The sequence below is a fragment of the Saimiri boliviensis genome, chromosome 5 (assembly GCF_048565385.1).
Source record: "Saimiri boliviensis isolate mSaiBol1 chromosome 5, mSaiBol1.pri, whole genome shotgun sequence".
Lineage (NCBI taxonomy): Eukaryota > Metazoa > Chordata > Mammalia > Primates > Cebidae > Saimiri > Saimiri boliviensis.
Genome location: NC_133453.1, coordinates 11,422,286 through 11,446,686, shown reverse-complemented (window position 1 = coordinate 11,446,686; position 24,401 = coordinate 11,422,286). Strand labels below are relative to the sequence as shown.

Here is a 24,401-nt window from a genome sequence, read left to right as displayed (position 1 = left end):
ATGAGATTGTTCTTTGGAGCTGATACTGACCAAAGAACATTTTTTTTCTTTTTCTGAGAGAGTCTTCGTCTGTCAGCCAGGCTGGAGTACGGTGGGGCGATCTCGGCTCGCTGCAACCTCTGCCTCCTGGGTTCAAGCGATTCTCCTGCCTCAGCCTCCTAAGTAGCTGGGATTACAGGTGCACGTCACCACAGCTGGCTAATTTTTCTATTTTTAGTAAAGACAGGGTTTCACCATGTTGGTCAGTTGGTTTCGAACTACTCCTGACCTCGTGATCTGCCTGCCTTGGCCTTCCAAAGTGCTGGGTTTATGGGCGTGAGCCACCGCACTCGCCCAGGACTTTTTATTGTTTAAGAATAATGAGGCAAAATGCAATTTAAAACCATAATGAGTTATCTCCTTACATCTTTTATAACAGCTACCATTTAAAAAAACACAGAAAATCACAAGTGCTGCTGAGGATGTGGAGAAATTGGAATACTTGTGCATTGCTGGTGCAGTTGTAAAACAGTGTGACCACTACATCGTATGAAGGTTCCTCAAAAAATAAAAAACAAAATTGCCATATGATTCAGCAATCCCATTTCTAGGTATATATCCAGAAAGAACTGAAAGCAGATCTTGAAGAGATATTTGCATGTCACTGTAGCATCATTTGCAATAGCCAAGAGGTGGAAGCAACTCAAATGTCCATCGTGCCTCATGGTTGAATACATAAATGCAGTGACATATATATATATATATATATATATATATATATATATATACACACATACATATATATATACATATATATGTATATACGTATATGCACACATATATACGTGTATATGTGTGTGTGTGTGTATATATATATATCTATATATGTATATATAGATATAAAATGTCCCAATGGCTTAAAGAAGGAACTAATTATTGGTAAATGGGATATATATTTCCTTCCTTTTAAAGGTTAAACAATATTCCATTATGTATATATATGGGGTGTGTGTGTGTGTGTGTGTGTGTGTGTATATATACACATAATTTATATATATAATTATATATATATACACATAATTTATATATATAATTATATATATATATAATTTCCCAATGGCTTAAAGAAGGAACTAATTATTGGTAAATATCTTGATCTTATTACATTGTAAGATATGGCATAAGATATAGCATATAGTATATATAAATTATATGTATATATATATATATACAATGGAATATTGGTATATATACACAATAGAATATATATATACACACGATAGAATATTGATATATATCTTATATATGTAATATGTAATATTGATACATATTATATAACATGTAATTATAATACATATAATATATATAATCTTATTGTAATAAGATATACATCAATATTGTAATATGATATATAATGTATGTAATAAGATATGTGTAATATTGCAGTATGTAATATCTATATCTATACACACCATGGAATATTGTTTAACTTTTAAAAAAAAACAGAATGCAGTTTAACCTTAAAAAGGAAGGAAATTATGTCATAAGCTACAAGATGGATGAGCTCTGGGGACAATAATGCTAAGTGAAATAAAACAGTCACTAGAGACAAATACTATATGATTCCATTTATCAGAGGTGTCTAAAGTAGTCAAATTCATAGAAATGGAACATAAAATGGCAACTGCCAGGGGCTGGCGAGAGGAGGGAGATTGAAGAGTTATTTCATGGGCACAGAGTTTCAGTTTTCAATATGAAAAAGTTGTGGAGGCTTGTTTCATAGCCATGTAAATGCACTTAATACTATTGAGCTATACACCTAAAAATGGTTAAGATGGTGCATTTTATGTTGTGGTTCTTCCACAGTATTTTTTTTTTCAAAGTGACTAGACTAGACAAAACTATGGGATCTTATCTAAAATTTCATCCTAGGGAGGTAAAGTTTGGATTCGAAAATGGGGCTTGAATGGGCCCCAGGAAAAAGAATCAAGCTGTTTCTTGCTTGTATTCTAGTATGTCTTGCTATTTCATTATAAAGGTTACCAGTTAACTACAAACAAGGCCAGTATTCATCATTAAGAATATGTTAGTGGCTAATTTGAAAGGACATTTTATTTCTAGTTATGAGATACAGGTATACATGTTACCTAAAGGTAAGTATACTATAGATACTTTGTGTATATGCATATGTATGTGTATAGAGAAATATCTATTCCTCTCCACATATACAATTATAGGACCATTCTTGACCAACTGAATCTAGAATAGTTCCATGAGTTAAAGTCAGATGTACCTTAGTTTTAATTACAATACTTACAGTTTATGTAGCACTAACAATTTTTTTAAATTCAGAAATATCTCTCAATCATTTGCTTTGCTTTGGCTATGAGGACTTTTTCTGCCCATGTGCTCACTTTATCTCAAATCTACCACCGTAGATCTCCTAGTTAAAGGCAAATAATCACAACACAGGCAAAAATAAAAGAGCATGTGACTGAGAAAACAGTGATATATTATTTCCATGGATCCCCAGGTGCTCATCGTTTTTACATGTTAATGTAAAATGTAAAATCTAGATGTGTGTTTCAACCAGACTAAAATTTGCTGTCTAGCTTCTGTGCCATTGCGGGCACATCAATGACCTCAGACATTATTCCTGGGAGTATCTTAGAGCAAGAGTGATCCCTTGATGCTTTAGTCAACAGCCATTTACAAACCATTAGAAGAAAGAGTGTGAGTCTGGGTTTTTGTTTGAAAGCTCCTAACATTGACACCTTGTAATAAGATCAAGACATTTACCAATAATTAGTTCCTTCCTTCTTTAAGCCAATGGGAAACTCGAACTTCCCTATCTTTTCGAGATGAGGTGAAGCCATGCGTATTTGTCTATTTCTTTGTAACACTGTCTATTTCTGTGTAAAAAATCACCCCCCAAACCTAGAGGCCTATTATCTCACTGTTTCTGTGGATCGAGAATTCAGACAGAACATAGACATATGGGAGGTGTCTCATCTGGAAGACTTGAAGGCTGAGGGGCTGGGACCAGCTGGAGGCTTGATGGAGGCTGGAGGATCCACTCTGAGGGACTCACACAGCCAGTGGGCTGGTACTGGCCAACTGGTTCGATTCCCCTGGGTTTCTCTTCATATGGAGCTCTCCAAGGGCTGCTCAAGTGTCCCTGTGACATGATGGCTGGCCTTCACCAGAATGCCCCATCTGGAAGTGGGATCATATCAGTTGAAGGCATCCTTTTTGCACTTGGCCTCTCAGGTCACATATCTCAATGTCTGCCATAGTCCTTTTATTCGTAATGAGGCACTAGGTCTGGCCCACCTGCAAGGGAAGGGGAATTTGTCTCTACCTTTCTGAAGGTGGGTAGATATATTTTTAAACTACTGGCCCATGTGACCCGTTTTGCAAATGGGAAGTGACACCTGTCACTTTTGAAGGAAAGCCTGTAAAAGTTGGTGTATCATTTTCCACATTCTTGTCCCCTGTCAATATTACGGGTGCATGTGTTCACATGGAGGACTAAAGCTGAGCTGTTACACGGGGCAGCTGCCCTAGAAAGTAGCCCTGACCCACCTGGGATCTTGTATGAATGAGAAATAAACCTTTGTTTTAAGCCACTGAGATTCCGGGATTGCTAATGCAGCATAACCAACTCTACCCTGATGATATTCTCCTGCAACCAAATTTGAGAAACAGCTGTCAGTGGTCCAAAGAGTCCTGGAAAACACAGTACTATCTTTTTAAAAGATACACTGGGCCAGACACAGTGGCTCACGCCTGTGATCCCAGCACTTTGGGAGGCCAAGGTGGGAGGATCACCTGAGGTCAGGAGTCCAAAACCAGCCTGGCTAACATGGCAAAACCCTGTCTCTAATAAAAGTACAAAAATTAGCTGGGTGTGGTGGTGGGCACCTGTAATCCCAGCTACTCAGGAGGCTGAGGCAGGAGAATTGCTTGAACTTAGGAGGCAGAGGTTGCAGTGAGCCTAGATGGTGCCACTGCACTCCACCCTAGGCAACAGAGTGAGACTCCATCTAAGGAAACAAAGAAAAAAAAAAGATACACTCCGTTACCAATGCTCCCAGTGGCATGCAGCTGGAGCTGGCAAACCACAGTCCACAAGTTAAATACAGCCTACTATTTGTTTTGTATAGTCTATAAGAATAGTATTTTACATTTTCAAATAGCTGAAGATAGTTAAAAGAATAATAGTTCATGACATGTGAAAACCATATGAAATTCAAATTTCTGTGTCCATCAAGATTGTTTTTGGAACACCCCCATGCTCATTCATTTGTTTATAGCTGGCTTTACCTCACAGTGGCAGAGTTGAGTTTTTGTCACAGAGATCATGTGGCCCAGCACAGCCTGAGTTATTTACTATTCATCCCTTTGCAGAAAAAGATTGCCAACCCTTGACCCTAGAAGACAAGAAATTCTGATAGGCTGGGCGCGGTGGCTCAAGCCTGTAATCCCAGCACTTTGGGAGGCCGAGGCGGGTGGATCACGAGGTCAAGAGATCGAGATCATCCTGGTCAACATGGTGAAACCCCGTCTCTACTAAAATCACAAAAAATTAGCTGGGCGTGGTGATGTGTGCCTGTAATCCCAGCTACTCAGGAGGCTGAGGCAGGAGAATTGCCTGAACCCAGGAGGCGGAGGTTGCAGTGAGCTGAGATCACGCCATTGCACTCCAGCCTGGGTAACAAGAGCGAAACTCCGTCTCAAAAAAAAAAAAAAAAAAGTCTGATAAAATATGAAATTTGATGACTTTGAATTGAAATGTAATTCAGAAAAGTTGGACAGAACAAATTTAAGGAACACCCTAACCAATTCATTTTCTTTGCATCTATATTTTAATGTGACTAAAGGTGATACAGGATAAAAATCTCTGAATAAGCTTCAAGAAATATACAGGCAACTCCTAAGAAATAAGAAAGCATGGTGGCATAGTGGCATAGTTTACTTTGAAACTTATTTTCCTGCCTTACACAATCTATGGTATTCTGGATGCAATGATATATGGTAGCAAAGAAGATAAAAAATGATGAAACAGTTTTCTGGAAAAGCCTTTGAAAGCTCATTGTGATTATCAGCTTTTCTGAGTCAGTAGCTCTTTTGCTTTTAAAACAGAGTCTCACTGTCACCCAGGCTGAAGTGCAGAGATAAGATCACAGGTCACTGTAACTTCAAAGTCCTGGGCTCAAGGGATCCTCTTGCTTCAGCTTCCAGATTAGCTGGGAATACAGTTGCGTGTCACCATGCCCAGCTAAGTTTTTCTTTAGAGATGGGGTGCAGGGGAGGGGAAGTGTTCTCATTATTTTGCCCAGGCTGGTTTTGAACTCCTGGCCTCAAGTGATCCTCCTGCTTTGGCTTCCCAAAGTGCTGGGATTACAGGTGAGCCGCTGCTCCTGGCTAGTAGTTCTTTCTTGCTTTTATTCCACCCCTAGCTCAGGCGTCCCCAAACTTTTTACACAGGGGCCAGTTCACTGTCCCTCAGACCGTTGGAGGGCCGCCACATACTGTGCTCCTCTCACTGACCACCAATGAAAGAGGTGCCTCTTCCTGAAGTGCGGCGGGGGACCAGATAAATGGCCTCAGGGGGCCGCATGTGGCCCGAGGGTTGTAGTTTGGGGATGCTTGCCCTAGCTATTGGCAGAATAAACAACTTGGTGAGCTGTGGTTTTGTGCACCTGGTCTGATAGCTAATTAGAGCATCAGCATCCAGATGTCCTCAATCTAGGGTGGTCCTGAATTTTATTCAGCTGTTTAGTGTACCTGGAGGGGGGCTGGGTGCCAGTAAATGTTGGGAGGCTGAGGCAGGTGGGTCACTTGAGGTCAGGAGTTCGAGGCCAGCCTGGCCAGCATGGCAAAGCCCTGTCTCTACTAAAAATACAAAAATTAACCCGGCATCGTGGTGGGCACCTGTAATCCCAGCTAGTGGGGAGGCTGAGGCAGAATTGTTTGAACCTGGAGGCAGAGGTTGCAGTGAACCAAGATGGCACCACCGCACTCCAGGCCAGGCGACAGAGTGAGATGCTGTCTGAAATAAATAAATAAAATAAAAATTAAAAATAGAGTACCTGGACGGGGATCTGCAGCAGCACTGCCCTTCAGGTGCTTTTCCTGTTCTTTCTGAGAAGCGCTCCTCTCCACCAAGAAGAGTGACTGCAGCCAAAGACGTCTGGCTGAGCATGAATTTGTTTTCTGTGGTCTCTATTGTCAGTACTTCCAAGGATGACAGCCAGAGTGTCCTCGCTTTAGAGGATCCAACCATGGCTTTCCAGTAAAATAAATAGAAACAAGTGTTCTAAGTCGAGATAGGCTGTGCTCTCCCTTAAAAAAAATTCTCATTTACTGGCCGGGCACAGTGGCTCACGCCTGTAATCCCAGCACTTTGGGAGGCCGAGTTGGGTGGATCAGCTGAGGTCAGGAGTTCGAGTCTAGCCTGGCCAACATGGCAAAAATCCCATCACTACTAAAAATAGAAAAAATTAGCCAGGTGTGGTGGTGGGTGCCTATAATCCCAGCTCCTTGGGAGGCTGAGACAGGAGAATCACTTGAACTCGGGAGGTGGAAGTTGTAGTGAGCCTAGATCATGCTGCAGCACCCCAGCCTGGGTGACAGAGCAAAACTCTGCCTCAGGAAAAAAAAAAATTCTCATTTACTTTGGCAATGAAATATTAATCGCAGATGAGAGAAAGAAAAGTAGGCAATTAATTCTAAATCATTACTCTGGCTTAAAGCGGGGAAGAGCTCATAATGATACACTGCTTTCTCCTGGGAACTGCTCCTTTCAATGGGCCCTCATCCATAAGATAATTGCAAAAAGCCTAGAAAACACATCTGTTACTTCGACAAGTGTGAATAATAAGAATGATCAATTTAGGGGGATCATGTGGGCCAGGTGGGACCACAAAGGAGGTTTTATTTTAGGTGGAAGTGGAGATCATTATGTAGTTCTTGAGAAGTCAGGTTTATTCAGCTATAATTGATACACAGTAAAATCCACTCTTTTAAAATGTGGATTTCCCCCCTCCCCTCCCCTCCCCTCCCCTCCCCTCCCCTGCCCTCCCCTCTTTTTCCCTCCCCTCCCTTTCCCTTTCCTTTGATGGGGTCTTGCTCTGTTGCCCAGACTAGAGTACAGTGGCGTGATCTCAGCTCACTGCAACCTCCACCTCTCAGGTTCAATCAATTCTCCTGCCTCAGCCTTCTGAGTAGCTGGGATTGCAAGTGCCCACCACTACACCTAGCTACTTTTTGTATTTTTAGTAGAGACAGGGTTTCACCATGTTGGCCAGGCTGGTCTTGAACTCCTGACCTCAAGTGATCCACTTGCCTCGGCCTCCCAAAGTGCTAGGATTACAGGCGTGAGCCACCGCACCTGGCTAAGGATTTCTTTTTATATTCTATACTCCAGTCCTTTCATCAGATATATGTTTTTAAATATTGTCATAATCTTTGCTTGTTTTTTTAACTTTCTTAAAAGTATATTCCAAAAATCAGAGGTTTTATTTTGATGTTCAGCCTATTCTTTAATTTTTTCCTCTTACGGTTTATGTTTTTTATGTTCTAGCTAAGAAATCTTTGCCTCACCTAGGGTCTCTGTTATTTTTCTACTGCTGCTGTGAAAAACTACCACAACCTTAGTGGCATAAGACAATACAAATTTATGATCTCACAGTTTTGTGGGTCAGAAGCCTGGGGTCCTTGGATGGCTGCTCTGGGTCTCACCAGGCTGAAGTCAAGGTGTCAGCTGGCTGGGCTCCTACCAAGAGGCTTGGGAAAATCCACTTCAGCATTCATTCAAGGTGTGGGCAGAACCCAGTTCCTCGAGGTTCTGGGGCTCAGCTGCCAGCTTCATTGCTGGGGTCAACCGGGGTCACCCTTGGCTCCACAAAGCCTCTCTCTGATACTTGAAAATGAGGCCCTCACTCTTATAGCTGGCAATTCTGACTCATAGAATCTTAAAGAGCTTCTCATGACTGGAATATCTAATTTTCCCTTCTGCTGCAGCCGGAGATGCAGCTGGAGAAAGTTCTTTTCTGTTAAGAGGTCATGTGATTAGATCGGATCCACCTGGACAGCCCAGGATATCCTCCCTAGTTTAAGGTCTGTATCTTTCATTGCATCTGCAAAGTCCCTTTTGCCAGGAAACATAAAAGGTTCGTAGGTTCCAGGAACTAGGAGGTGGGCATTTTTGGGAAAGCATCTGGCCTACCACCTCCTCAAATATTTTTTCTCATGTTTCTTCTAGAAGCTTTATAGTTTTACATTTAGGGCTATGATTTATTTTACATTATTATTATTATTATTATTTTGATATGGAGTCTTGCTCTGTTGCCCAGGCTGGAGTACAGTGGCAAGATCTCAGCTCACTGCAACTTCCACCTCCCAGGTTCAAGTGATTCTCCTGTCTCAGCCTCCCGAGTAGCTGGGATTACAGGCAGGCGCCACCATGCCAGGCTAATTTTTTGTATTTGGAGTAGAGACGGGGTTTCACCATGCTGGCCAGGCTGATCTTGAAATCCTGACCTTGTGATCTGCCCACCTTGGCCTCCCAAAGTGCTGGGATTACAGGTGTGAGCCACTGTGTCGGGCCTAAATTAATTTTTGTATATAATATGAGATTCTTGGATTATGATTGAGGTTTTTTTCCTTTCTTCTCTTTTTTTTGTATTTGGATATCCATTTCTAGAAACATATGTTGAATAAGTTAGGTTTTAAATTTCTATCATGATGAAAAATTTATGATTTGTGTAGCTTCAGAACCAATAGAACCATGGCTCATGTTTCGTCATGATCACAGCTGACTTCATGGACTGATTTCATGAATATTTCCATCATGTTTTGACACTCACAAAAAAATATTTTTCTCTGGGAATTTTTAGGACCCTGTTCTCTGCCTCACCTCCTGCACATGCCCAGCTTTGCAGGTGACATGGAATCCCTGGTTCAGTGGCCTCAGAGTGCCCTGCAACACTGAAGGTGAAGGTAGAGGGAAGCAGTGCAAAAAACCTAGTTCCTGTTCCCGTTTTGGGGATGTGGTAGGCATTTCCTTGGGAGCATTTAAACGACAGCACTTTGAGGAGGGAAAAAACTCCTTGGCCCAACAGATAAAGGTCAGAAATTGAAGGCAGGAAGGGAAGTAGCAGGTGAATTCTAGACTGATGTAATCAGCTGTAGAGGGTTGGGATGGGTATAGACAGGCCTGGGAGCAGGCTGGCAGACAGGGAAGGGCAAAGCTGAAAAGGTGGAACTGCAGACTGACCACGGCTCATGCTGCTAGCTGTGCCCACACCCACACCCTGCAGAGAGGGCCTTGGTGACATGGGGCAGAGCCGTCCCCATCTCCTGAAGAGCCAGAGTGCCCCAAAATGTTCCTCGGAGGACAATGGGACATGCCCAAGTGCCCCACAAAGCACTCAATTCCCAGGAGACTTGCTCGTTCTTGGCACCTGCAGATGAAACCCACGTGGCCATCTCGAGTCCCCAATCCCTGCTGCTGCCCCCAGCTCTGACCCCTGCTTGGGGACAGTTGTCTCAGGCTGCTGTGCCCGCAGATTTTGCAGAAGGAACAAGAGGCTGTAAACTCAGTAAACTTAGCCACTGCAACTCTCTTTCACTAAGGAAAGAAATAGTTAAGAATTCAAGACTCCTCTCTTTATCCATTGATCTCTGTCTGCTCTTTGATTCCAAAGACAGGACAGTCTATGAGCCAAGGCAGAAAATTTCACAGTGGATCCTGGGCTCTTGACGGATCCCTTCAGGCACCAATACCACTGAGAGAGACAAGCACAACCGGGCCTGGCCTCGATTTGGGCAAATTCCTATTTGAAGTGGCATAAGCTGTGCTCTGTCTGACCTCCACCATTTTAGCTTTTTCTTTCCAGGCCATTCTCAGGAATCCTACCCCCAGGAGCTTCCCCCAGTCCCCAGCCATCGGTCTCCCTGTACCGAGGCTGGAGTCACTGTTTTCTTTGGGATCTCCCTGCCAACCTTATCTGGGGTCACTGATTCTGGCTGGCATGACCGAAGCTGCTGTCTATGCTGTGGTGCCTGAAGCCTCATGGGACCTCAGCTCCAGGGACCCCTGATGAGAAGGGTGGGGAGCAAGAAACCCAGGACATTGCAGGTGAAAGGAAGGGTCCCTGATCCCACCACAGCAGTGACTCAGCTTTGCACAGTGGCTGCTGTGTGCTAGGCCCTTTGCGTATGTGGCTGGATCAAATGGCATTTTCTTCTTCCCTTCTGAGAAATTAAAATGATTAATTTGGGCACTTCCACTATCTGTCTGCGAAAGAAAACTTTAATCTGATTCTGGGGGCAGGTGTTTCTTTAGCATAATAAAGCCCAAGCCAGGCTTGGTGGTGGTCAAGAAACAGTGTTTGTTGAAATAGACCAGGTTAGATAGTTCAACAGAAGAAAGTCAAGTAGAAGGATGATGAATCTCTCCTGGGGATCAGGATGAGGTGTTAGAAGGAAATTAATTTTTCAGGGTAACGTATTATATTATTATTTTTTGGAGATAGGGTCTCCCTTTGCCACCCAGGCTGGAGTGCCGTGGAGTGATCTTAGTTCACTGTAGCCTTGACCTTTTGGGCTCCAACGATCCTCCTACCTCAGCCTCCTGAGTAACTGGAACTACAGGTGTATGCCACCACACCCAGCACATTTTTAATTTTTTCTGTAGAAGAGGTGGGAGGGTGGGTCTCACTATTTTGCCCAGGCTGGTCTTGAACTCCTGGGCTCAAGCAGTCCTCCCTCCTTGGCCTTTCAAAGTACTGGGATCAGAGGTGTGAGCCACCTGCCTGGCCGCGTATATTTTGATTTAGGTATTTTAGGACAAAGGCTGGAGCCCAGTGTTCATTCCAACACCTGCCTCCTGAATCCTGAAAAGTCTGGATGGTGAAAACTTGATCCTTTGAAAACCCCAGTCCCCCACCCCGTCTTCCCTCCTCACCTGGACCCTTGGCAGTGGGGGTCCCAGGGTTTCTTTCAGGAAGTCCTTCTCAGGGCCTCCTCTGGCCTCTGATTCTCAGCTCCAATCCCTGCTGTGTTCCCTGACTTTCCCACGAAGCGTGGGAGTCAGGTGTTTCTTCCCTGGGCCTGTCTGCATTCCTCACTGCTTCCTTGGGAGAACAGCAATCCCAGCTCCAGTCCAGGATGGACTGTGGGCCTAGGGCGGGCTGGCTGGGGGGTGAGAGGAGCTCCCAGGGTGTGGTTCCTGAGACTGGTCTTCTGCTGTTTTCCAGGATGTCATTTTCATGGCAGGAAACCTTTTTAGAAAGGGAGGGGGCATGTTTTTCTAGGGGACATCCACAGCAAGGACTCATCCTGCCCCACATCCCACAGCCGCAGGATTTTCTGTTCTGTTCCTGTTCTGGATCTGCCTGATTCTCAAGGCACAGCAGCAGGGGAGGGTGGGCTCTGCACCCGGATCAAGCTAGGGCAGGCGCCGGCCTTGCCAGCAAAACGTCCCACTTCCCAGGACAGAGACTTGCCGCACTTGAGTCAGGCTTCTCGAAGCTCTCTTCCCACGAGGCCTCGACCCAGGCTTCTGCACCTGTCCTCACTGGTCCTGCATCAGCCAGTTTTAGCAAGTCCCTCTGAAGTCAGTGTGGAGAGAAGCCCCACCCTCGGCACCTGATCACCCTCACCTGCCTTCAGCAGGAATCCTAAGCCTGTTTAACCAGAAGCCTCCCTTCCCTCTGACCCTTTTTCTTAGTAATTTCCCCTATCCCTACTCCCAGCCTGCTCCATAGCTATACCTCCTCACTCTAGTTGAATTCAGAACTAAGCCTGTTCTATATGCACTGAGGTCTCTTTCCCCCTTTGCAATAGTTCCTGAATAAAATCTGCTTTTCCTACTTTACCTACTGTCAGGCCCCGGGTTTTCTTTTTCTTTGTTCTTTTTCTTTCTTTCTTTCTTTCTTTTTTTTTTGAGATGTAGTTTCGCTCTATTGCCCAGGCCAGCGTGCAGTGGTGCGATCTCAGCTCACTGCAACTTCTGCCTCCTGGGTTCCAGTGATTCTCCTGCTTCAGCCTCCCGAGTAGCTGGGATTACAGGCATATGCCACTACATTTGGCTAATTTTGTATTTTTGGTAGAGACAGGGTTTCTCCATGTTGGTCAGGCTGGTCTCAAACTCCTGACTTCAGGTGATCTGTCTGCCTCGGCCTCCCAATGTGCTGAGATTCAACAGAAGGGCAACCTTCAGTCTGGGTCCATATCAGCAGTTTAGAAGGGGAAGTACCACAGCACGTCCACAGCAGGCAGAGCCCAGTGGGCGGAGCCTGCGGCAGAGACACCCAGGCTACAATCGGGAGGGCAGTGGCACAGATGAGAGGGGCACAGGCAAGGACACCATGGGGCAGGATGCAGAAGGGAGTCCTGGGGCAGAACCAGAGCCGGAGCCCGGCCCGCCAAACATCAGGATGTGGGTCGCTGCATGGGGAGCGAGACTCCAACTACCCAATGGGAACCAGGGGGCAGAGGCTGCTTGGAGCAGCTCCGGACCCGAGAGCCAGCCTGCTCAGACTGACTGGAAGTCTAGAGGCATTCATTCATTCATTCTACAGGTATGTATTCAGCGCCCATGAGTTCGATAGTAGGGATATACCAACAAACGAAATAGACAAAAAAATGTCCCTATGGAGCTTACGTGATAGTGACAAGAGACAGATACCAAGCACAATAAACAAATCATGTTGCGTGTTAGAACGTAATAAATGGGATATTCTGGGGGAAGAAAGGACACAGCTGAGAGGGCGCAGGAGAGGCAGGTGTGGGAGGCGGCAGCGGTGGGGTGGTTGGAGCAGGCTCCTCCAGGGGCATTTGAGCAAAAACGTTAAAGATGTGAGGGTGAACTGTGGGGACTTCCGGGGGAGGGAGCTCCAGACCCAGGGGACTGCTGATGTAAAGGACTTGAGGCAGCAGTGGCCTGGGCTCCAGGGAGGCCACTGGGTGCAGCAGACCTACCAGGGACGGGAGAAGCCCCTCATACAGGCCTCGGGCAGAGTAGGCAGGATTGGACTGATCTTGACAGGCTGAGTCTGGCTGCTGTATTGAGAAGAGGCTTTGGGGGTAGGGGTCAGGGTTGTGATGTGTTGGGTAGAGTGGGAGCAGGCAATGTACCTCTGCCATTAAAGCATTGCAACCGGCGGCCTGTCAATATTTTATTTACTTATTTTTTTAAAGATGGGGTTTCACTGTGATGGCTAGGCTGGTCTTGAACTCCTGACCTCAGGTGATCCACCCACCTTGGCCTCCCAAAGTGCTAGGATTATAGGCGTGAGCCACCATGCCCAGCAGACCTGTTGATATTCTTAACTGCTTCCTTGCATTTCACAACTGCCTGTATTGAAATACAGTGGGGTGCCTGGCGGCACATCTCAGGGTGACTTCATGTTCAAGTATAATACCAACCCAATATCCAATAAAAAGCTTCAAAAATCATGCCAACATCTTAAGTCTCTCAAGGCATTGTCAAAGCAGGAGCCAATTCCATGATCTACTGAGAGAGGAGAAAGGAAGATGCTGGTCGGGCAGGCAGTTAGGGTGGGTCCTCAGTTAAATTCTTTCAAACAAAAGAACAGCCTAAAATATCAAGTGGCAGGCACTGATACGGGAATTTGCACAGAGGGGCTTGCCTAAGATATGCCCATAGCCACACAGATAAGAAAAGCTACACAGGTGACTGGTGCAGACATGCCCACAATGGAAAGTTCTCTCCCCTAACACATGCACAGTAAGGGGAACAAAGCAGTATGGAGTCACTCAAGTGAAGGGCCCACATGTGCACTAGGAGATGTGGTGGACCTAACAGAAATTATGCAAATGAGATGCACCTTATGCAAACGAGATGCCCAGTCCTCATTGGTTTCTTATAAAAGCCTTTGCATTCAACTGTAAAAATGGCAACCCTCTTCTGGGCAGCCTCTCTTTCTTCTTTCGCTTATTAAACTTTCTCTCCAACCTCACCCTTTGTGTCCATGCTCCTTAATTCTCTTGGTCATGAGACAAAAGAAATTACTCCAGGTAATTTCTCACAAGAAGAGGCTGCTACATTGTGGTGTGTTGGTGAGACTGTAACAGTATGGCAGAGTACCATGCGGGCGGCCTCCACTCATCTGTCTCTCTCTAAGGTGCTCATGACCATGGCTCAATAATAATCTCCTCCCTCCATCCACATGATGCTCCCTGCACCCCCAAATCTCACCCTGCCCAGCTGCTTTTTTTCTTAGTTCCCTTCTCAATTTAGTGTTTTCTTCTGCAGTTGGCGTCACATTCTATTCTTATTACTGTTTCTGAAAGCTGTTAATAAATAAACATTTAAAACATAAAACTTTAAAGTTAAACAAGCCAGCCAATCAATAAGCCCCAGGCTGTCATCTTACAGGGCATGGGCAGCTCTTGCGATTAAGTTGCAGGCTCTACTGCTGCCCACACCACAGATACCTTAGTTAGATTTGCTCCTCTGTCAAAAGTGTAAGTCAGATAAAGGATCGGTCTTCGGGCAGTGGATCTCAAACCTAAATGCAGCCAAAAAAAAAAAAAGTCACCTAGAAAACTTGTTCAACTGATTAAAATCACCAATTCCTGGCCTGAGTCCTAGAAATTCTCACCCAGGACCAACATCCCTGAATCTGCATTTTAGCAAGCTCCCTACGATTCTGAAGCAGTGGTCCATAGGCAATTCACTGGGAAGTGGTCTGTGTCCAGGTATCTCAGAGGACCCCTCTCTAAGCACTTTTGATTGGTCCCCAAACCCCCCGCCCCTAGTAGGCTGGCTTCCTCGCCCTGTCCTCATCCTCTAGCATCCCCAAGAGGAGGTCACCTGGGACATTCTTGCAAACGAGAGGATCTAGCGTCCAGGTCTCTGTCAGCTGCTGGTCATCCCCAGGCCGGCCTCCTGCCAGACTCCAACCTATGAAATGCAAAACTGGGCAGCTCTTCCCAGCCCACGTTACTGAGTGGATCTCAGTTTTTTTAGGCTAGCTGTGAGGTTTTGACTTTTGTCCCAGAAAGGAAATCCTCACAAGCATGTGCCTGAACGTGACTGTCTGCTGCTTCGTCTTTGCCAGTCTCATCTGGAGAGGACCTGGCGCATGCTCTTGGTTGATTTTCCTCCTTCTCCATGAAACAGGAGCCACTGAGAGCGTCTTCCTCCCTTTCAGAGCCTTCACCAATTTCTGGCCCTGAATCCTAGAGATTCTCACCCAGGGCCAACACCCCAGAATTTGCATTTTAGCAAGCTCATTTAGCAAGCTCTTCCTTCTCAGAGGTTTTTGTCCTTGCAGGAGCTTTAAGTATCAGTCTTTTCCATCTCTGGAGGGGCCCGCAGTGCCCTCTGGTGGTAGGACAGCATGGTATGCTTTTTATTTATTTATTTATTTTTTGGTGGGGGAGGACAGAGTCTCCTTCTGTCTCCCAGGCTGGAGTGCAGTGATGCAATCTTGCCTCACTGCAACCCCTGCCTCCCAGGCTCAAGTGATTCTCTTGCCTAAGCCTCCCAAGTAACTGGGATTACAGGTGTACACCGCCACGCCAACCTAATTTCTGTATTTTTAGTAGAGTTTCACCATCTTGGCCAGACTGGCCTTGAACTCCTAGCCTCAAATGATCCACCCACCTTGGCCTCCCAAAGTGCTAAGATTACGGAGAGGGCCACTGTGCCCGGCCTACAGTGCACTTTTAATGGAAGTCCACGGTGCCTGCTGCTCTCAGGGCTATGTCCTGTGCCCACCCTGGGAGAATGGGAAAGCCTCTTCATACAGTCTGCTGTGCCTGAGCCCTCCAAAGAGCCAGCACCAGGCCTGGGGATCCTAGGAGAACTTCTTTGAGGAACTGGAAACTGAGATGACGTTGATATTAGGGACTGGCTATGAATACAAACCGGGTCATGGTCCGGATACAGAAACATCAAAATCTGACCTGTGGGCTCTGTCTGGGAAAATTTAGGGCAAACTGGCGCTTGTTGGTGCCAAGGAGTGGCTTGTTTACCCTCCCATCCTCACTGTCCCTGGTTTGGACCAATTCTGCCTTCTTAGGAGGACGTGACACTTCTTCCCCCAGAATCCTAGCGGGCACTGAAGCCACTCGTGTTTTCCTCCTGGTGAGTGCTAACATAACTTGAATGCTCAACTTTCACTGGCTAAGACCAAGCTTTGACAGGCACCCCCGGAGCACTTCTGTAGGACCATGAGTCAATTCTGAACCAAGTCAGGGAGCTGAGCCAATGTGAGTTGTGGCCCTCATTCTGAATGCTGCAACCACAGTGCCTGAGGTCTGGGGTGTCGAAGCCAGAGAGCCATTGCTGGGCCTGAAGACTGGAAATCTTGCTGTTGCCCTGGTGAAATATGGACTTTTCCACCTTAGCCCCTAAGGCAGAGCATTTAATGAGTAAAAACCTTAACCCCACATCCAACAGACTCTATTTCGGAACAGTGCGTCAGGTGCCTCAGTATCAGTGGACATCCTAGACGTGTAACCACCCCTTTCTGCTGATACCTGGGCCTTGTGTCCAGGTCTGATGACTGTCCTCACCACTGAGTTCTTGCTTGAGGCCCTGGGCTGTCTTCTGGAAAGTGGCTATCATGGGTTCCCTCAGGGTTCTGCCAAACCTTTCTGTAAATGATCAAATGCCAGTAGCTGCTACAGGGGAACAGTGTCCCCTCTGGCAATGCACCGGAGCTCTGGTCTTGTCCAATGGCGATGCCTAGTGCCAGGCTGCCTGGAGTCCTGTGCTGGGAGAGACTTTGCCAGGTGGCATTTCTTTTTCTAGTTGACTCTGGAGATTCAAATGGCCCACTTGAGACCAGAGGTAAAGTGAGCAAGACAATGCCTTCTTGGATTTCATTATTTCACATGGCATTTCACACGGGTACGACTGCTGAAATGAATACAGTCTGTGCATTTTTTCAAAGGCACAATGACAGAAGAGACGGAATGCCAGGAGAGTTGGGAATCCTGTAGCCCCCACACCTAATTTCAAGAGGGAAGGAGTTCCATGGGAGCAGCTTTAGAAGGAAAGAGAAGCAGTCAGGGTCCTAAGGGCTCAGGGGAGGAAAGCAAAGGGTCCAAGGCCCCTGCCCTAACCGACCCCACCAACTCCCGTCACTACTCGCAGGATGTGAGCTTGCTCTGGCTCCACCAGAACTTGGAAAGCATCTGAGAAAGGTGCTGATGTCAATGAAGTGTACCTCTCCTGAGGGAGGCCACAGGTAACCAGGAGACACTGGTTCCCCAGTTTCTAAGAATGAATCTTCCAAGGTGGAATTTCTGCTATCAGCTGGAGGGGGTATGTATGTTTACATGTCATTCCTTGTCATTCCTGATAAGAAAGCTTGTTGCTGTTCCATTTTTGCAGCCTTTTGGAGTCATTTAAAGCCTCCCACATCATAACTTGAAGCTAGTCCTGAGTTGACGTGGGCTCTCGGAGTCGCTGACCAGTGTGGGAGGGAAGAGTTCAGGAAGGAGTGGAACCAGGCTGGATCAGACAGGAGAAACTGAAGCAGCGTCGTTCATCTGGGGTAATACCTGAGGTCCGTGGCGTCATGCCAAGGAAATCAAGGACATGGACACACATGGAGAGAGGCTAAGAGTGGAGTTTTAACAGGCAAAGGAAGAGAAAAAAAGAATAGTCTTTCTCCTGTACTGAGAGAGGGGTACCCAAGTGAGTCTTCCCGCCCTCGGCAAAGTGCACCGGATTTTATAGACTGGCTTGAGGAGGCGGAGTCTAATTTACATAGGGCCCACAGATTGGTTGGATCAGGTGTGACACTTACATAGCACACGAGGAAGTTGGCCACCCCACCCTAATCTTCTTACGCAAATGGGTTTTCTACTTGTCTGCCCCTTACTATACATGTGGTTGGCAAGGAAAAGGGAAGATGGAGCCAGCATGCTGGACATGCCTACCCCCCAGATAGCCCTTTCCTGTTGGCACAGCTGCTGGCACTCACCCGTGCAAGTTTCCAGTGTGCTTATCTATGTCTGTAGCTCAATTTTACAGGCTTTTTTGTTGATTTGGGGGCTGCTTTTCATGAAAGGAAAACCTTACCGAGGACTTCCTTACCCTCACTGTCATCTGCCTAAATAATTTTAACTCCTATGTCATTATGGGTGCAGGACTGGAATGGGTCCCTGGAGAGAGGCAGCTGGCATTGTCTGGAGAGGCATCACTGACGTTGGTTTCATTAAGAGTTTTTAACATCTAAGGAGGTGGGTGCTGAAAGTAGATGAGGCCTGAGCAGTGGGGAACGACCAGAAGGGCAGCACCTCCGCCTACAGCTCAGCGCGTCTCGGGGAAGACGAGGAACGGCTGGGCTAAGCAGAATAACCCAAACCCTGCTCTTGCAGGCAGAAATCAGTTGAGAACCAGGAGGGCAGTACAGCAACAAACAGGAGCAAAGGAAGAGAGTGTCCCGGGGATAGGGGTCTTGGCTGTCACGGCAACCAAACTGCTGGTGTTTGAAAGTCTCAACTTGACAGAAATAAATGACTCTTTAGGGTTCTCCCCGACCCCCTGCCCAAGTTATAGAGCAACGCAGAGCCATGATGAGATGACAGATAGACAGACAGACCGGGATCAGCTTACCAATGCCAGAATGGAAGACACGGTTAGGTCATGAAGGGATGTAAGATTTTTTCACCCAGCAATCCTGCCCGCTGGTAAACTGGTAGGGAGGGGAATCTTTTACCATAATGCACTGAACTTATGCTAGAAAGGAGAACCTTTAGTGCACCTCTCAGAAGGATCTGGAAGTCTAAAGCCCAGGCTGATGAAGTTATCATCTCTAGGACCCAGCATTCACTTCAAAGTGGGACTAGAAACAGCTGTCTTTATAGCCATATTTGCTGTCTTCCCACACAATGAAGGGAATTCTACTTTATTTTATCCTTTTCTTGAGCCAGTGCTCAAACTACCTCCATCCTTTCCAGGATCATAGGTGAGGTTGATCTATTTCACCGTTCACACTAAGGTAAAAACAAAAGAAATTTCTACACATTTTCTGCTTATGAGTCTGTGATACTAGGTACCTAAATGGAAACTCCAACACACTCCTCTCCCAGTTCCTCACTGGAGGCTGAAGGGGGCCTGCTGATCAGGTTCTGCCTCCTGATGCGCAGGGCCTGGGGCTTCGAAGGTCTCACTCCTTCATGGAAATTAAATAAGAAAGAAAAGCCAGAAACACAGATCAGGACAATTTAGTAAGTTGTCACGATTTTCCATTTTTGTTTTGAGAAAAGTATTATGTTAAGAAAAGTTTATATCCTTTGAACTTTTGTTAAAAAATAGAAATTAGCATTCTTAACATGCTAAAAAAATTGTTTAAAATACTATCAAATTGCAATTGTATTAATATCCATCTCATATGAATGGCCTAAGAGGAGAAGTGCTTCCCGAAACATTTTTAAAAAAATGATAAACGGAGAATGGAGAACAGATAGCCGGTAGATAAAAGGTGTTCTTGAAAGTGAGCCCAGAACAAATGGATCAGTAAGATTTAATAGGGCTGGAAAAAGAAGCAGGCATGTATATCAAAAGGGCTCAGTGTGCCAGCCAAGGTGACTGAGAAGAGCACAATATTGAAACCTATCCTGGCAAAAATAACTAAATATACAACTATTGAGATAATAGCGGAAATATCACTGGTTTCCACACACTGATAAAGAGGCAGAATTCTGGCTGGACTCAGATTTCAGAGTTGTAGAATAAAATCCCCAAAGACAGTGGAAAAAAGGTTAAATCAGTTTTGAAGGTGAGGAGTTGTGATAAGATATATATGACGTTATTAATTTATGAAACCAATAGAACACATTCTAAGATATGCTAAGAGTCAGAAAACATCCCATCCATGTAATTCTTTTCAAATTATTTAAAGACATACTTCACTTGACTGAAAGGTGTAGCAAAAAGGAAGTATGGGGAAGTCGTGGCAAGAAAAGACCAGCAGAGAATCTTAAACAGGGAAAACAGAAAGACGTTAATATTGTTCTCATAAACGCAGGTTATCATGTAACACAATTTTTTTTTTTTTAAGAAGAATAGAGATGGGGTTTCTCCATGTTGGTCAGGCTGGTCTTGAACTCCTGCTTCAGGTGATCCACCTGCCTCGGCCTCCCAAAGTGCTGGGATTACAGGAGTGAGCCACCGCGCCTGGCCTTGTAACATCAATTTTTAATTTTTGCTTTGGAATTACTTTATGTGACATATGACATGACAAATAATTTACATGATGTGAAACTAACAAATGAAATGATACAATTGAATAGAATAAACATAATTTATAGAGTAAAAGCAAAAAAGTTTAATAATAATGCATGTATATGTTTCCAGAGAGTGAAAAGACCTGAACAGGGAGCTGAGAGGTATACAAGTGATAACCATGTTGCCTTAAGTGTGTGGCACATTGCAGACATTTTATTTTTGACTTTGACATTAAAAAAATAAGTTAAAATGCATTGGGAAAACTTATAACTTTAGAACTAAAAACTGTTACGATGCCTCCCAAAATAAGGCAGAAGCACAAAAATATACAAAAACAACATGAAAACATTAAAAAGAGAAATAACAAAATATGACAGAAATAAGACCACCTATATTACTTTTAACCACAAACAAAATGGATGACTTCTTAGAAAAATATAAAAGCAGAACTGTCTCAAAAATCAACAGAATATCTGCATAGTCTAACAACCATAAAAAAAGCATATAATGTGGTCAACACCATCTCCCCAATGAATTCTGGGTTGCATACTTTTGGTTACTTTAAAACACTATAAATTATTCCAGTACATATTAAAAGGTAGAAAATTTTACAAGTTAGTTTTACTGAGGTAGGATAACCGTAAATCTGACCATGACGGTATGTAAAAACCGTAGACCAATCTCATTTATAAATACAAATGCAAAATCCTCTGCAATGCTATTAAATGCCCTTTGCAATGGTATTTTAAATAACCTCTGCAATAGTATATTAAATTTATAACAAACAAAAATAAACTCCACAGACATTTAGAAACCAATGTAGTTTGTTTTTGACAGTGGTCTGAGTGTTGAAATTCTGTTAACTTTTATTGTTGTACCTGAGGATTGAGCAAGTGAATAAACATACTGTTGGAGAAGTGAGACCCCAGCACAGAACGGAGGAAGACACAGAGAAGCCCGTGGGGTTGGATGGGAACTAGAGGTGTGTCATACATCTAAATCAGGTATCAAGGAAAATTTCCTGCTCTGAGATTAGGGGGAACTAGCAACATGTGCTTGACTGGATTTCGGAATTGCTATAAACAAGTGACTGCTGCTTCCTTTTCCCCATTTGAATGGCAGCATCTATAGCGGTAATTCTGTCCCTGTTTTCATCACTGTTCCAGCCCACAGGTCTCTAGTTCAAGAGGAGGTGCGCCCAAGGAGCTGCACCAATGAACCACACCCAAGGAGCCTGTTTCCTTCCTTCCTTCCTTGTTCGTTCGTTCATTCTTTCTTTCCTTTTTCTTTCTTTCCTTCTTTCTCTTTATTTTCCTTCCTTCCTTTCTTTTCTCTTTCTTCCTTCCTCTTTTCCTTTCTCTTCCTCCCTTCCTTCCTCCCTCCCTCCTTCCCTTCTTTCTCTCCTTCCTGCTTTCCTTTTTCTCTTTCTTCCTCCCTCTTTCTTTCTTCCTTTCCTTTCCTCCCTGCCTCTCTTTTTTTCTTCCTTCCTTCCTCTCTCCTTTCTTTTTCTTTCCTCTCTCTCTCTCTCTCTGTCTCTGTCTCTCTCTCTCTCGCTTTTTTCTGTGGCACAGGCTGGATTGCAGTGCTGTGTTTTTGCCTCATTGTGACTCATCCTTCCACCTGAGCCGCCCAGCTAATTTTAAAAACATATTTTGTAGACATGAGGCTTTGCCATGTTGCCCAGGCTGGTCTCGAACTCCTGGACTCAAGTGGTCCATCTGCCTTGGCCTCCTAAAGTGCTGGGATTTCAGGTGTGGGCCACTGTGACGAGCCCCAAGAAGCTTTATCTGATCTGAACCTGATTTAGATAATGAGGTCCTGGACTTTGTTCCAGTGCTGCAGAGAGTCAGACTTCTTGGGGGAGAGAAGTATCTTTTGCATATGAGAAAGATGTGAATTACTGTGGCCAGAGGGTGAACTTGGTAGATTGCTTCTGAAGATGGAAGCAATGATGTTTCTTCCCAAGCAACATTCTCCTTTGAAATGTAACATTGCCCCTCATTCCATCAAAAGGTAGGATCAATTCTTTCTTCTTCTGAGGCTGGCCCTGTGACTTGCTTTGACCAATAGAATGTGACAGAAGTGACACTGAGCAAGTATAAATGGGATCTGTCAATACCATGTGGAACAAAGGTAACAGTCCCCATGGATGCTGCCTGAATTCCTGACCCACACAATAGTGAGCAATAAAATGTTTCTTTCTTTTAAGCAGCTAAGCTTTGAGGTTATTTGTTACAAAGCAGTAGATAGCTAATACACCATCAAAGAGTGCTGGGTTCATTTCAGAACAATTCAGGAGTCAAATTGAGGAGATTTTCACTAAAAGTGGGCAACTTGTGCATGCCTGTAATCCCAGCTACTCAGGAGGCTGAGGCAGGAGAATTGCTTGCACCCAGGAGGAGGAGGTTGCACTGAGCTGAGATCACGCCACTGCACTCCAGGCTGGGTGACAGAGCAAGACTCTGTCTCAAAAAAAAAAAAAAGAAAAGAAAAAAAAAGTGGACAACTCAAGCATCAATAAAGGTATTAGCAATTTAAATATGTTAGGTTCAAGAGAATTAAAAAAAAAATCCCTGGTCACCTTTAGAGGATATTAGGAAATCAATTCATTATTTTGAACATTGCTAAATAATAATAATAATAAAAGCATTTATCCTATCTTTTTGTACAACCTGTATTTCAAGGTAACCAAATATTGTTTCTTTTCTTTTCTTTTCTTCTTCTTTTTTTGAGATGGAGTCTCGCTCTGTTGCCAGGCTGGAGTGCAGCGGTGCAATCTTGGCTCACTGCAACCTCTGCCTCCCATGATCAAGTGATTCTCCTGTCTTAGTCTCCCAAGTAGCTGGGCCTACAGGTATGTGCTACCACACCCAGCTAATTTTGTATTTTTTAATAGAGATGGGGCTTCACTATGTTGGCCAGGATGGTCTCTGTCTCTTGACCTTGTGATCCGCCCACCTTGGCCTCCCAAAGTGCTGGGATTATAGGCATGAGCCACTGCTCCTGGCCCCAAATACTGTAAGAAAGAAGCTGTTTGCAGAAGAATTCTGACTAATAATGATGTAAAAAAATAAAATCTGAATCTCATCATTTTGCAACCCCTGATGATATCACAGATTTAGGTACTGCTAAAACCATCAGGTGATAAATGATCAGGCTGATAACACCTGCACCTGCTGCCACACTTAACATAAAAATAATATGGCCGGACGCTGTGGCTCATGCCTATAATCCCAGCACTTCGAGAGGCAGAGAGATCGAGGTCAAGAGATCGAGACCATCCTGGTCAACATGGTGAAACCCCGTCTCTACTAAAAACACAAAAAAAGTTAGCTGGGCATGGTGGCGCGTGCCTGTAATCCCAGCTACTCAGCAGGCTGAGGCAGGAGAATTGCCTGAACCCAGGAGGCGGAGGTTGCGGTGAGCCGAGATCGCGCCATTGCACTCCAGCCTGGGTAACAAGGGCGAAACTCTGGCTCAAAAAAAAAAAAAAAAAAAATAATACTAAATTCCCCCTGTGTGCCAACCCCCCCTGCAAATCAAAACAAACCCCTCAAAACCTGAGTTCGAGCAAGCTTCTAGATCTAACTTTGTTTACAAAAAATGAGAGGAAAAGAGGAATGTACCGCTAAGAAAATGCAACCAGGAAACTCTAAAAATTTAATAGGAAAAAAACCCTGAGTTCTTCAATAAATACATGGCAATTTATAGCTTAAAATAGACATAGGGACAGATGAGCCAAATGCAATGTGTGAAACTTGTTTAGATCCTGATTTGAACAAATCAACTCTAAAAAGACTTATGAGACAGTAGGGAGAATGTGAACTCTGATGGGGTATCTCATTGGATTAAGGAAGTACTAATTTCTTTTTAAGTGTCGATATAGCCTTTCAAAGGCAAAGAGAAAGAATAAAGGTGGTGGAGGGTGTGATAATCCTATGAAGGGTCTGGGCTTGGGTAGTGAGGGCAGCCAATTCCATCCCAGACTCACTGGTGATTGACAGTCCAGGCCAGGGCCGAATCAGCTGGATCCTGAGGTTGGGGTGCTTCAGCCTTTCCAGAACAGGGTCAAGGAAGAGTCCGGAAACTGCTGTCATTTGCTTCGTGAAAACCGAACACATCTTTGAGATCTTTTTCAAATTCTGCCTCCAAGTCAAGTCCTACCTGGCCAAAGTCAGAAGGCTGAAAGAGAAAA

The 24,401-nt window shown here is 44.8% G+C and overlaps 1 protein-coding gene across 1 annotated transcript in view; it reads right to left on the bottom strand.

Annotated features, from left to right (window-relative positions):
* Positions 1-21,656: 21,656 nt before the first annotated feature.
* Positions 21,657-24,401, bottom strand: part of SP110 (SP110 nuclear body protein) — a 54,950-nt gene continuing 52,205 nt past the window's right edge. Inside the window, exon 19 of the mRNA XM_074398911.1 lies at positions 21,657-24,388. Coding sequence (XP_074255012.1) covers positions 24,275-24,388 — 114 coding nt within the window. The 3' untranslated portion in view covers positions 21,657-24,274. The remainder of the gene's footprint in view (positions 24,389-24,401) is intronic.